We start from the raw sequence: 13,603 nt of genomic DNA on the forward strand, positions 1-13,603 counted from the left end.
AAATTTATAAAAGTTATTATATATAATTGTTGGTGTTGATAAAAATTATACTTTCTCCCTCCAATAGGCTAATATGACATTTATCAAATTTTATTTTCCCTTCATATTATCATTCTTTTAATCTATATTTTGTTATTAGAGTGTGAGAAAATAGAAGTGTTTAATGTTGATTGCCTGGTTGAATGTTCTTCATTATTCTATGAATTCTATAAGACATAAACATTGTTTTATAGATTATAATGGGCAGATAATAATGCTGGACAGATAATAGGATGCTGGACAGATAACAAAAAGAATAGATTTCTATTACATTTTCCCCCTTGACTTCCAGTTGTCTTCTCTTTCATGTGCATTACATATACACATAATTCTTCTTCCCACATTTATAATTTAAAAAACACAATTAATTATGTATAATTTTCAAGTATAACTTCCCTGACAGAGCCAAATTCCTCTGAAGGAGCTGCTGCATTCAGAAATGATATTACAGTGTCACTACGAGTTAGGTCTTTAGATTAAGACCTTTTCTACTTTTGTTTTTTTCACATTCCTCTTCCATTATTCTGCAACCTATAGATTAAATGGTAACTAAATATGACATAAGATATTTTGAAGAAGTGGTTAGTAGTGTGGGCTCTGGAACTAGACTACATTTGAAATCTGTCTCTGTCACTTATTAGCTCAGAGAGATTTCAAATGTAGGTAGATTTAATTTTAACTACTTAATCTCTTTGGGCTTTAGTTTCCTCATCTGTAAAAAAGGGGTACTGAGTTTGTAGGCTTTTTCTAAGAATTAAATATATTAGCAAGCAATTTAGAATAGTGCTTGATTATAGGTAGCATCCAATAACTTTTTATCTATTATTAGTGTTGCCATTTTACAATAGAAAAGAGAAAGAAGGAGGGAAGATGAAAGCAAGGTGTTGTAGGAAGCAAGGAAATGCAAGGGGACCTGTTAGTTTCTGTAACTGATTATGAAGCTGTAGGTGGCTTAATTTTTTCCGTTACTCGTTCTGTTTCCCATCTCTTTAAAGGAACTTTATCTGATGGAGTTTTCAGCTTGATGTAGTTGACCAGAATCTTTAGTTCTAAGGAGTGTGAGCTCTTGATTCACAGGCTTCCTTTTCAAACGTTTAAATAAACTTGCTCTTAGCATTTTCACTGGACATTATAGTTCAGAGAGGCTCTGCATGGTGTCTTTGTGTTCCATCCCATTGCGGTGCCTGTGGCTGTCATTAGTACTGTTTTTCAGTCTTGGTCAGTGTTAATCACCTTAGCCAATACTCTCCTTATTTTGCTCTCTAGCAACAGAGCCTGGAATGGCCATTTGATGGTCTCAACTTCCAATTCAGCAGAACATTTATGGCTCTTCCCTGGGTTCTTGAAACTTCCAGCATACTAGTGCCTAGAGGGCAAAAAGCAAAAAATAGTAACAGGTCAATAGATGTCATCATTAGAAGTGTCACTCCGGCTTCCATTCCATGGCTCACGGCCGGCATATTATGGGTATATGGGCTTGCTAGTTTTACCAGTAGTTCTTTTAAGACTGTAACACTATTCCAAGAGGAGAATGCAATAAAATACACAATAGGTAGTTTTCAAACTTCTTTAATATGATAGATATCAGGATGTTGGAATATTAATATTGATTTTAGTCAATTCCATATGTAAAATAAAGTACAATTTAGATCTGATTATATTTTATCCCAAATTGGGTACATTTCTTGAATTTCAAGAATAAGAAATTAGGAAATGTACTTTTTAAATGCAATGGACGATCTAAGAAAGAGTTCTAGTATTCTCTGTTTTTCTTCTTAAAAATATAAAATGCCAGGAGAAGATTGGTTTCCTTGGTTTAAAAAATGACTGTGACTTATTTATTCTATTGCTGTTTTTTTTTTTTTTGTCCATTATTATTTTAAATGGCTGAATTAGGAAATGTGTTTGAAATGTGACATAGTTAGCATACTAGTTCTATAAATAATATACTGGAAAATAAAGAAATAATTTTATTGGAAATAATCTTATTTGAAGTATTTAACAATTTATTTTTATACTTTTTTTTGGAAGCATAGATTGAAATATTCCTTTCTGTTAGCAATTACATAGAAAATGTTATTTGGAGACTTCAGATGAAATTTGGAAAGATAGGGTAGTTGTAGTTGTGAGGGCCTGCCTCCACGGTGTATAATTGTTGAAGCTCTTATAAAAACAGAACAGTTGGGAGCTGAAACTGTGTGCCCCAATTTAGTCTTCTCTATTTCTCTGTTTTTGTTATGGTTGTTTCACTTTGATTATGGTTGTCACTACTCTTGCAAAGTTGAAAGTGATGATGGGAGTATTCATTTTCCTTTCCAGCTCTTGCCCAGTTACAGGCAAATTCATTTTTTCCTTTTTCTCCTCTAGCATATCTGAAGCATGCTATTTTTTTTCAAAAGGAAATTTTCTTAGAAAACAACATAAGAGAATTTAAGAAAATAAAAGAAAGAAAAGAATGGAGTTTACGAAGTGCAAGTTTCTGATCCTCTGATAGATAATTAGCTTATTAGGTCACATACCTTATTCTGTTTGTATTTTTTCCTAGAATGAATTTCACTCCAAAGGGTCAGTTCAAATTTCATTTGTGTTTTCTGGTTCTAATTCTCTTCTAGTTTGTGACCTGTCTGCATGGTGGATACCGTTTTGTTCCTTGCTATATAAGATTGATTTTAGATGTGGAGATCTCTTCCTTGGATACAGATAAATAGTTTTTTCATTTTTCCACAGTCTAGCCCTAGTAATAGATGTCCAAATTAGGTTTGATTTTTGATCTGATACATTTCACTAGAGCTGAATAATAGGATAATATCGTACGTGATAACAGTGCATGGCTTCACCCTTCAGATGAGACTCTGCATCCTGTATTGTTGGGAAGTTGCTGGCAATGTAGTAATTCATCAAATAGCCACAGCGTATAGCCATGACTCAAGAAGTAGGAAGGGTGTTTCTCACAAGTTTTCATATACTTCATTACATCATATACTTCATTACCTCATATTATAATTTTTGGGTATTTATCTGACACATAGTAGTTCCTTTTATAATCTCTTGTTATTATGAAATATGAATTGATAATTATTAAATATGAATTACTGGAAAAAAAAGTCCTGGTTAATTTCAACCAGTTAAAAAAATCAGATTAATTTTACTGCCTTCTGTTGAAGTTCAATATAAATTCAGATTGCAGTGTGAAATATAAGATCATAAAGACTAGAGTAATGGCTTTCAAAGAATTAAGATTTGAGATGTTCTCTTTTCACATGAGTTTACTTTTTATGTAACTTGCAATGTTAATGTTTTTGCAAAATCATTAAATTTTGTTATAGATTCAAACTCTTTAAACACAGGGATTATGGTCTGATTAAAAGTTATCAAGTAGTGGGTTGGCTACCTAAGAATATAATTTTGATTCATTTTTTAAAAAGAATATCTCTTTTGTGTATTTTTGGAAAGATGAAAGTAGCCGAATAAGAGACAAAGTAGAGATAGGCTCAGTTAAGAGCGATTATGAACATCTAACGTATATACCATGAGAAAAGGTCTGTTGACAAATCAGGAACTTAAATCTTATCTGAGCAATCAATGCCAACCATTATTACTATGAATTATTTTTGAAATGATTACACTATGAGTGTTAATTGAAACTAATAAGATGGAATTTTATCTGAATTCACTGGCTATTAGGCAGTTGATAATTTTCTCATTTCAGAGAATCCAGACATGTGGCATAGAGAGCTGTGGGAGATTTCTCCCAGTCCCTTCTCTGCATTAAACAATGTTTAAAATTAATCTGAGCATAAAACCAAGCTGTTAAAAAATTGAAGAAAAAACCAACCAACCAACCAACCAACCAACCAACCAAAAACCCATGCTGTTGCCAGTAAGCCTACATAGGCATCCTTGGAAATGACCAAAAAATAGTTCATGAAAATAATTAATCCTAAGCAAGCTTGGAAGGCTTATATTTTCCCTGCAGTGTGAGTACCACTATTTGTACCTCATTTCAGAGGTGCATATTCGCTATAGGCCTGTTAGTGTATACTCTTTATTCTTGCTCTAGAACTTTGGGGATTTCCTTATTTTGATTCCTGTTTTAAAACCGAGTTTTACATTTTCTTTGAGCACCTTGAGTACAGTAAATTTTGGTTTGAGTTCAGAGTTAAAACTGACAACTGTAATAGTCATCCTCTTAATTATTCCCTTATACTAGAATGATACCTTCAGTCAAGATACCTTAACTTTCACAGGTTGGGTTTTAAAACTCTTTGTTCATATTGATATATAATGCTTGTTAACTAGGTATTAATTATAAAGTGCTTCTTTTAATTATTTCATGTTTTTTTCTCTCTAATTTAGTATAATATAAAAGGAGGTCATAGTCTACAAAACCGGGAGAAGCGTTTTAAGAAGTTTGGTTCAGAGAGTCCAGGACCAGCAAGCTATGATCAGTTTTATCCTGGAACATTAGATACCGTGAAAAGAAAAGCACCACAGGTTAAAGAGCATTTTCAGTCAGTGTGTCGCTATGTTAAGTTGTACTTCTGACATTTCTTTTAGTTAGAATAGAAAAGGTTTTATGTTTTATGTGGTAAATACATTAAAAAACTTTAAAAATTAGTAGGTTTATTGGTATCCATATTTCATAATTAAATGAATATTCAATGTGTATAAACGAATTTTTTATTTATTAACAACTGAGTTCATTTTTGCTTTTGATAAACCTATAGTCACTTCCAGTGTCTATGGTGAACAGAAAGGAAAGGAGTTTTTAAAAACCATCTGAGTAGTCTACCTATGTATAGAGAGGAAACTCTGTGATAAGTATTATTAATAAAACAGTGAAATTTAAAACATGTTTCCTGAAATAAAAAAACTTAAAATTTAGATGGGAGAGAGATCTATAAATTGCTACTAATGCAAGATGAAATATGATAGATGCTAAATGAATAACTATGTAATTAAATACCATAGGAATTTTAAAATTATTATTTTTAAGGGAGAGAGAGAGCATGGGGGTGGTGGGCAGAGGGAGAGGGAGAACCTCAAGTGGGCTTCATGCCCAGCTTGGAGCTCGAGGCAGGGCTCAATCTCACGACCTTGAGATTGTAACTTTATAGCCAAAATCAGGAGTCAGATGCTTAACCAACTGAGTTATCTAGGCACCCCAAGACTAGTATATCATGGCAAAATATACTTTGTAGAGGATATATAGAGGAGGTTAGCCTTGAAGAATAATGTTGGAATATGCATTTCAGGCATGGAGAACTACATGAGTGAACAGAGAAGTAGAGTCCATGGAAGACAATAAGATTATATTGACCCAAAGTAAAAAAAAAAAAATGTGTAGGAAACTAGCAAATGATAGGTTTGGAAAGGTATGCTGGTGTTATGTAATGAATAATTATTATACCAAAGGCCTACCCCTTCAAAATACAAATCTGGAAGATTTTGATTGCAGTTTATTTAGAGTGGTTCTCTTTTCTCTTTCCATATCTAGCTTTTCCATATCAAGCTTTTCACATAGCTTATATTAATTACATTTTAATCAGCTTTGTTTAGGGGACATATTTTAGGGCTCAGTACTCAGATGAATGTCAGGTCAATGACAATGAAGTTAAGGTTAGTAAGCATATTTAAGTATCAGCTGTTTTGTGTGTGGGGACAAAGTAAATGTTCATTTACTTATGCAAGGGCTTATCAGACTTTTTTTAAGAAGGACACATTTGCTTTATTAGACATTAATCTTTTATATTAGTGACACTGTATGATATTTTCTGCTGAAAAGGAGTAAGTTATTGTTTAAGATGTGTGAATGTTTTTAATGGACACATTAGGAATTTTTCTGCCTGCTTGCTTTCTTGCCTGCCTTCCTTTCTTCCTTCTTAACTAACTAACTAACTAACTAACTAACTAACTAACTTCCTTCCTTCCTTCCTTCCTTCCTTCCTTCCTTCCTTCCTTTTATAAATAAATCATCAAGATGAAAAGTATAGCATAACGAATAGAGTCAGTAACATTGTATAACTTTGGGACACCTGGGTGGCTCAGCAGTGGAGTGTCTGCCTTTGGCTCAGGGCATGATCCCAGGATCGGGGATCGAGTCCCACAGTGGGCTCCCTGCTAGGAACCTGCTTCTCCCTCTGCCTAGGTCTCTGCCTCTCTGTCTCTGTGTCTCTCATGAATGAATAAATAAATCTTTAAAACAAACAAACAAAAAACATAGTATAACTTTATATGTTGACAGATGGCAATTGCACTTATTGTGGTGAGCAATATGTAATGTATAGAATTGTCCAATTATTATGTTGTGCATTTGAAACTAGGATCAGACATTTGCTAGAGACTTTGTATAATAGACCTAATTCTAGGCACTGATAACACATAGAAGACAAATCATTGCTCCTCAGGATCATAATTTTAATAGGGAAATAATGACCATAATTTAATACAAACAGTTGATACAATGCTATTTTAATTAAACATATGTCATAATAAAATGTCTACTAGTAGCCCAAAGTAATGATATCACAATCAAACTGGATATTGAAGAAGGATTTGCTAAGTAGTTAAAAAGAATGGGAAAAACTAGTCCAGGCAGAGAAAACCATGTGAATAAACACATTGAAGTATTTAATGGCATGTTTGGAAAAGAATAGAGTTTTTTAGTATATTTGGAGTGTAGAATATAAGGGAGGGTAGTAGGAATAGAAGATGGAGAAGGAGATAGGGATATATTTTGAAAAGTCTTGATATCATGCAAATAATTTTCTAAAGTAATAGGAGAAGTCATTCAATACTTCCATTTAACTTGGAAATAAGTCTAATAAGTATCACTGAAACTACTTAATAGTGGTCTCTAATGATTAAAAAAAGGAAAATTCTGTCAGTGATATTATGTTTATAACATGTCTACTGGGCATGCATGCATTAAACTGTAACATTTATTTATTTATTCAGAAACAACAGAGGATCAATATATTCTGAAGTAGTTTTCCAGATAACTAAATTATTTAAATGCCAGTGTTTCATTTGCTAAATTTTATACTAGTATTTCTACTGTTACTTGTTTTTATTTAAATTATAAAATATTTGATGCTAAAGGAAATTTTGGAAAAGTGATAATCACCTTGAACTTCTGACTCTGTTCATTCTGTTAATTTTTGCATAGCTTTTTTTAGTTTATCATAAAATTGTGTATATATTACTATATATACGTATATATACTTTCATATATATCACATACCTATAGTCATAATTTCTATTTTCTATTTCCATTTAGCATTATGTCATAGACGTTTTTCTTGCTACCTTGTCAGCATAATTAGGATATTTTTATAGGGCATTAGTAATATGGAGATAAATCAGGAGCTAAGAAGGAATGAGGCCAGGAAGTGTTATAGAAAAATATAAAGTTTATTTTTCTGTGGCAGATATTATGGTAGTATAGTATAAGTAACCACTGAACTGGTGATTGATGATGTGGCTGTAGGAGTGACTGCCTGCTGTTAGCATCAGTAGTATTTATTTATTAAACAAGGTAAATAACTGAGCCAGGTTAGAGAGACTCCTTTACTCTTAAGATGGCTTTAATAGTAATATTGTATATTATCTTAATTTATATGATTAAGTGAGACTTGAATTTACTTCTTTAAATTTATTTTATAAAATAAACATTTTTGGTTTATATTATGAAATGCATTAATTCAATATTTAACAATTGCCTTTTAGTAAATTTTAATATTTGGTTCTTTATTCCTTTTCTTGTCTCCAAGTAAATAATGTAAAATGTTTTCTTACAGAAAATTTCAAGGGCACCACCTCCAGTTTCCAGAAGTGTTGATGTTCCTTCAATTCCTTCTTGTGGACAGTCATATGGTTATGATATTAATGAGGATGGCGGTATTATAAAACATTTTCCACCTGCTAGTGACAGTACACTAGGTCCAGCATACTATAAACCTCAACTGGTAAGTATAACACATTTCTTATTGACAATTGGAAGATTGTTTACGATTATGCATGTTTTAATTAATGTAACTAACATTAATTGCAATAATAAATAGACTCCCAAATCTCTGTGGCTTAATACAGGTAGTGTTCTTTCTTTCCCCATTCATATGGATACTCCTTGTTGATAAGAGACTTTCCTCTAGGTACGGATCCAGGAACACTTATTCCATTCATGTTACTATCATCATTGAAGGGCTTCAGTTCATAAATATCCAGCCAGCAGAAGGGGAAAGATGGAGGACTGCTAGTGGGAAGTTTTTGTGGCCAAATCTGGGTGTTAAAGCTCAGTCACATAGATATATTTAAGTGCCAAGGAGGCTGGGAAATGTAGTCTAACTACATCTAGGAAGAAGAGGAAACAGGTTTTACTTACTAGAAGTCTCTGTTACAATGTATAATCCTATGCAATACATAGATATTCTTTTCCTGAATTTGAAAGGGAAAAAGCATTTTTTAATAAAGAAATTTGAATCTGATAGTGTAAGCATTATTTATTTCATAAATGTTTATTTAAAAAGTTAAGGAGCATCACTTTTTTTTTTTGAAAACATTTTCTTTCCTTTTTTAAAGATTTTATTTATTTATTCATGAGAGACACAGAGCGAGAGAGAAAGAGGCAGAGGCACAGGCCGAGGGAGAAGCAGGCTCCATGCAGGAAGCATGAGGTGGGACTCAATGCTGGGTCTTCAGGATCACACCCTGGGCTGAAGTCGGCGCTAAACCGCTGAGCCACCCGGGCTGCCCAAGGAGCATCTCTTTAATTAAAATATCAAGCATATTATGGCAGATCCATGTCGTGCAGGTTTTCAGATTCAAACCTGGTTAAAGCTGAGACAAAATTTCATTTACCCAATTGAAATGTATGAATTATCCATGAATATGGATAATATGTCTGGTTTTATTTAATTACAAGACTGAAGTACATAGTGCTGTATTTTTATACTTTTATGAGATCTAGAAGAGGAATCCTCATGAGGAAAATGGCCAAAATTAAGCATAGACTGAAGGAGAAACTGAAGAGAGACACGGCTTGGGTAAGGAATAGATATTTTCAGATTTGGGTTGACCTTCACTCTCAGTACTCTATAAGTTTTCATTTGTATAGGTCTCCATCATTGGGCTTAGGTTCAAATATCTTTAGAAACCATTTGGTTTATGGCTGTCTTGGGGCATTTTGGGGTCTTAGATCCTTTGAATTGTTTAAAGTTAAAAAATATTTTTTGTAATTTATATAATTATACATAGATTAGTACATAGACTAGTACAAATATAATAACAGATAACCACAAATGCAAACTGGTACAGCCACTATGGAGAAAAGTATGGAGGTTCCTCAAAAAGATAAAATAGAACCACTGTAATCCAATAATTGCACTACTGGGTATTTACCCAAAAGCTATAAAAACACTAATTAAAAGGGATATATGTACCCCTACTTTTATAGCAGCACTATTTACAATAGTCAAGATATGGAAGCAGCTCAAAGGTCCATTGAAAGAAGAGTGAATAATGAAGATGTAGTGTGTATATATATATGCAATAGAATATTACTCAGCTATAAAAAAGAATGAAATCTTGCTTAGTGTAACAACATGGATGGATCTAGAGAGTATAATGCTAAGTTAAATAAGTCAGCCAGAGAAAAACAAATATCATATGCTTTCATTAATATGTGGAATTTAAGAAACAAACAAGAAATGAGTAAAGGGAAAAAAAGAGGGAAAGATAACCCAAGAAACACACTTTTGACTATAGAGAACAAACTAGTGGTTACCAGAGGGGAGGTCAGTAGTGGAATGGGTGAAATAGGCAATGGGAATTAAGGAGTGAATTTGTCATGATGAGCACTGGGTGATGTATGGAATTGTTGAATCACTGTATTGTACACCTGAAACTATATGCTGTATATTAACTATACTGGCATTAAAAAAAAATAACTGATATCCATGGACCCACCATCACATATAACATGGTAAAAATTTGTCACACTTGAATTCACTGTATTTTAACAACTGTTACCTTACCCAATTTCTCTCCCTCCATTCTTTTCCTTTTGCCATAGTAAACATTAAATCTTTATTAGGTACACGAATAACAATATATATTGTAGTATGATTTTAAAATTTTAAGTAAATTCTATCATTTGGTATATAGATTGCTTGCTATTTCACTTAATGTTTTATTTTCTAGATTTGACCATGTAGATATATTAGATCTAATTCATTAATTATTCCTGGTTACTACTTTTAAAAAAAATAATTTTAAATTTTGAAATAGTTTCAGACTGATAGAAAAGATGCAAGAATAATAAACTTTTCCTATAACTCAGATTCTGCAGTTAGCGTTTTATCACATTAGCTTTATCATTTTATCTCCCTATATACTTTATAGTTTTTATTAAGTAATTTGAGAGCATATTTCAGACATCATGTCACTTTTACCCTTAAATACTTAAATATAAATTTCCTAGAGTACATCATATTCTCTTTTATAATCATAATGCAGTTATCAAAATCAGGAAATTTTCACTGATATAATACTAATATCTAATCTACAGATTTTTTTAAAGATTTTTATTTATTTATTTGAGAAAAGAGCAAGAACAAGCACAAGCAGGGGAAGGGGCAGAGGAAGAGGGAGAAACAGACTGGCAGGGAGCCTAACTTGAGGCACCCTCCCAGGATCCCTGGATTATGACCTGAGCCAAAGGCAGATGCTTAACCGACTGAGCCACCCAGGTGTCCCTAATCTACAGATATTTTAAAGAAAGTGCTAATGATCTCCAGGATATCTTTTTTTTTTTTTTAAATATTTTTGTTCTGGAGTGAATCTGGTATTATATTTTGCATTTAGTTGTCATGTCTCTTTGGATTCCTTGATTTTGGAACAGTTTAGTCCTTGTCTTTTGTAACCTTGGCTTTTTGTAGAGTATATCCTAGTTACTTTGTAGAGTATTTCTTAATTTTGGGTTTGTAGAGTAGTTCTTAATTTTGGGTTTGTGTATATTTTATCATGACTATAGTATGTTTAGATATTTTGGCAGAAATACTCCAGAAATGATGTATCCTTCTCAGTGTATCACATAAAAAAGCACAGTATATCTGCCTGTCTCATGATAAGTGATGTTAGCTTGAGGTGGTATTTTCCAGTTTTATCTACTATAAAGTTACTATTTAAAAAAAATTATAAATATTTTGTGGTGGTTAATTTAAGAATAAGTAGATATCTTTTTCTTCATCAACCTCACTAGTTCAGTATCCTTTCATGATGCTTGATTAAATTTTACTGTGATGTTTATTAAGTGGTGGTTTTATGATTCCATCTTTAATATTTATTTGTGTCAAATAAAGAGCTTTCTTTATCTTTCCCATTTCTAACAGCATGGATTCATGAATTCCCCTTTTACTCAAAAAGTTATAATTTATTATTCTCATTATTTATTTTAAGGCTTAAATTACCTCAGATTTGATCTTTGGGGGTCCTTTTAAGCTGCTTCTAGTGTCTTTTTGACATGTCCTCATCATTCTTTAAGCATTTCTTTATCTTCTGGCACAGAATGTTCCACGTTCCACAGAATGTTCCACGTTCACCAAATTCTTTTTCCCTGACCCATCCTAGAATCAGACATTTCCTTAAGGAGCCCTACTTCCTTTTAATAAAGAATGGTATTTCAAAACAAGATCAGTATACTGTGTACATGCATTGCTACTGGGATGTCATTGCTTCAGGTTATCAATGGACAGAGTTAGAAATCCATACTTATTTCTTATCTATCTACTAAAAACTTTTGAGTTTCTCCTGACTCCTGACTTTGACAATTATGTTGTTGTAAAAGAGAGTATTTTGTTCTTAGGAAATTCTAATCCAGTACCACAGGCTTATTCTAGTCCTTCCTTTTCTATGAGAAACTTATTATTCTGTTATTTTCAATATATTTACTTGCTTGCTCCTGTAAAACACTGAAAGAATTTCACTGCTAACCCATCACTGAAAAAAAAAAAAAAAAAAAGTCTTGACAAAGTACAAAGCTCTTACTATAGATGACCTTGAGGTTCTATGCAGACAGGAAGTGAAGGCTAAGATAGACTTGTAAACTGTCTGCTTGAACATTGAAGGTGTGCCCTAACACATGCACAGAGTACCTCTGCAAAGGTTGGAGACTTATTGGTTCAAGACATTTAAGGAAATGCCTAGTCCAACCTTTGTCTGACCATTACCTGACCACTCAGCTAACGAGACTGAGACTTCAGTAGACACCTATGACAGAGAATACAGAATCTGGAGATAGTCCAGAAAAATCACTAACCATACAAATACCAACAAACCCTTAGGTTGTGGTGGGGATTCTGATTTTCAGAATTACCACATTGTATTATCTAAAATGTATAATTTTCAACAAAAAAATGAGAAATCCAAAGAACAAAAAAATATGGCCCATATGTAGGAAAAGAATCAATAGAAACTGTTCTTGAGGAATCCAGCATGTTGGACCTATTAGACAAAATTGTTAAATCAGCTATTTAAAATATATTCAAAGAAGTAAGGGAAGTTTGTCTAAAGAACTAAAGGAAAATATAAGAACAGTGTCTCACCAAACAGAATATATCAATAAAAAGTTACAAATTGTAGAAAGAAATCAAGTAGAAATTCTGGGATTGAAAAGTACAGTTATGGAAATGAAAATTTACTAGAGGGATTCAGCAATGGGTTTGAACTGACAGAAGAAAGATTAAGGAAACCTGAGGAACAACTCAATTGATACTATGCAGTTTGATGAAAGAAAAAAGAATGAAGAAAAATAAACATAGCTTTAGAGACTTTTGGGATATCTTCAAGCATACCAACATATGCATAAAGGAAATACCAGAAGAAGAGAAGAAAAAGGATAAAAAAGAATGTTTGAAGAAATAACAGCTAAAAACATCTAAAATTTGTTGAAAAACATTGATCTACACATACAAGAAGTTTAATGAATTCAGAGCAGGATAAATGTAAAGAGATGGATACCTAGATACATTACAGTCAAACTGTTGAAAGCCAAAGCCAAAGAGGAATGTGAAAAGGAGCAGAAGTGACAAGGAATTCCCCAATAAGATTAACGGTTGGCTTACCAGGAGCTGTGGAGGCCAGAAGCAAATGAGATGATATTTTTAAAGTGCTGAAATAAAAGATTGCTGATCAGGAATTCTCTTCTTTGAAAATAGAGGTGAAATTAAGACATTCCCAGGTAAACAGAAACTGATAGGATTTATCTCTTGTACTTCCCTTAAAAGAAATACTAGAGGCAGTCCTTCAGGCTGAAATGAAAGGTCATTAGATAGTAACTCAAATCTATATGAAGAATTAAAGAACAATGATAATGGTAAATACACAAGCCAGTATTATTTTTAGCTTGTAACTCTTGTTTTTGTTTCCTCTTGATTGCGGAACACAGTGTTATGTTCAAGTACAGTTTCTTTTTAAGACCTGATGAACTGCTTCATACCTTAATACTTACGAAGAACCAGGTTATCTCTGGAAATATGGAGAGGAAGGACATTGTAGGTTACAGATA

The 13,603-nt window shown here is 32.7% G+C and overlaps 1 protein-coding gene across 1 annotated transcript in view; it reads left to right on the forward strand.

The window, feature by feature from the left end:
• The window catches only part of STPG2 (sperm tail PG-rich repeat containing 2), a 537,574-nt gene that overhangs the window by 16,521 nt on the left and 507,450 nt on the right, over positions 1–13,603 (forward strand). Inside the window, exon 3 of the mRNA XM_072757274.1 lies at positions 7,839–8,006. Within this exon, the coding sequence (XP_072613375.1) occupies positions 7,839–8,006 (168 nt within the window). The remainder of the gene's footprint in view (positions 1–7,838; positions 8,007–13,603) is intronic.

Source organism: Vulpes vulpes, chromosome 4 (genome assembly GCF_048418805.1).
Source record: "Vulpes vulpes isolate BD-2025 chromosome 4, VulVul3, whole genome shotgun sequence".
In the NCBI taxonomy this organism is placed as follows: Eukaryota; Metazoa; Chordata; class Mammalia; order Carnivora; family Canidae; genus Vulpes; species Vulpes vulpes.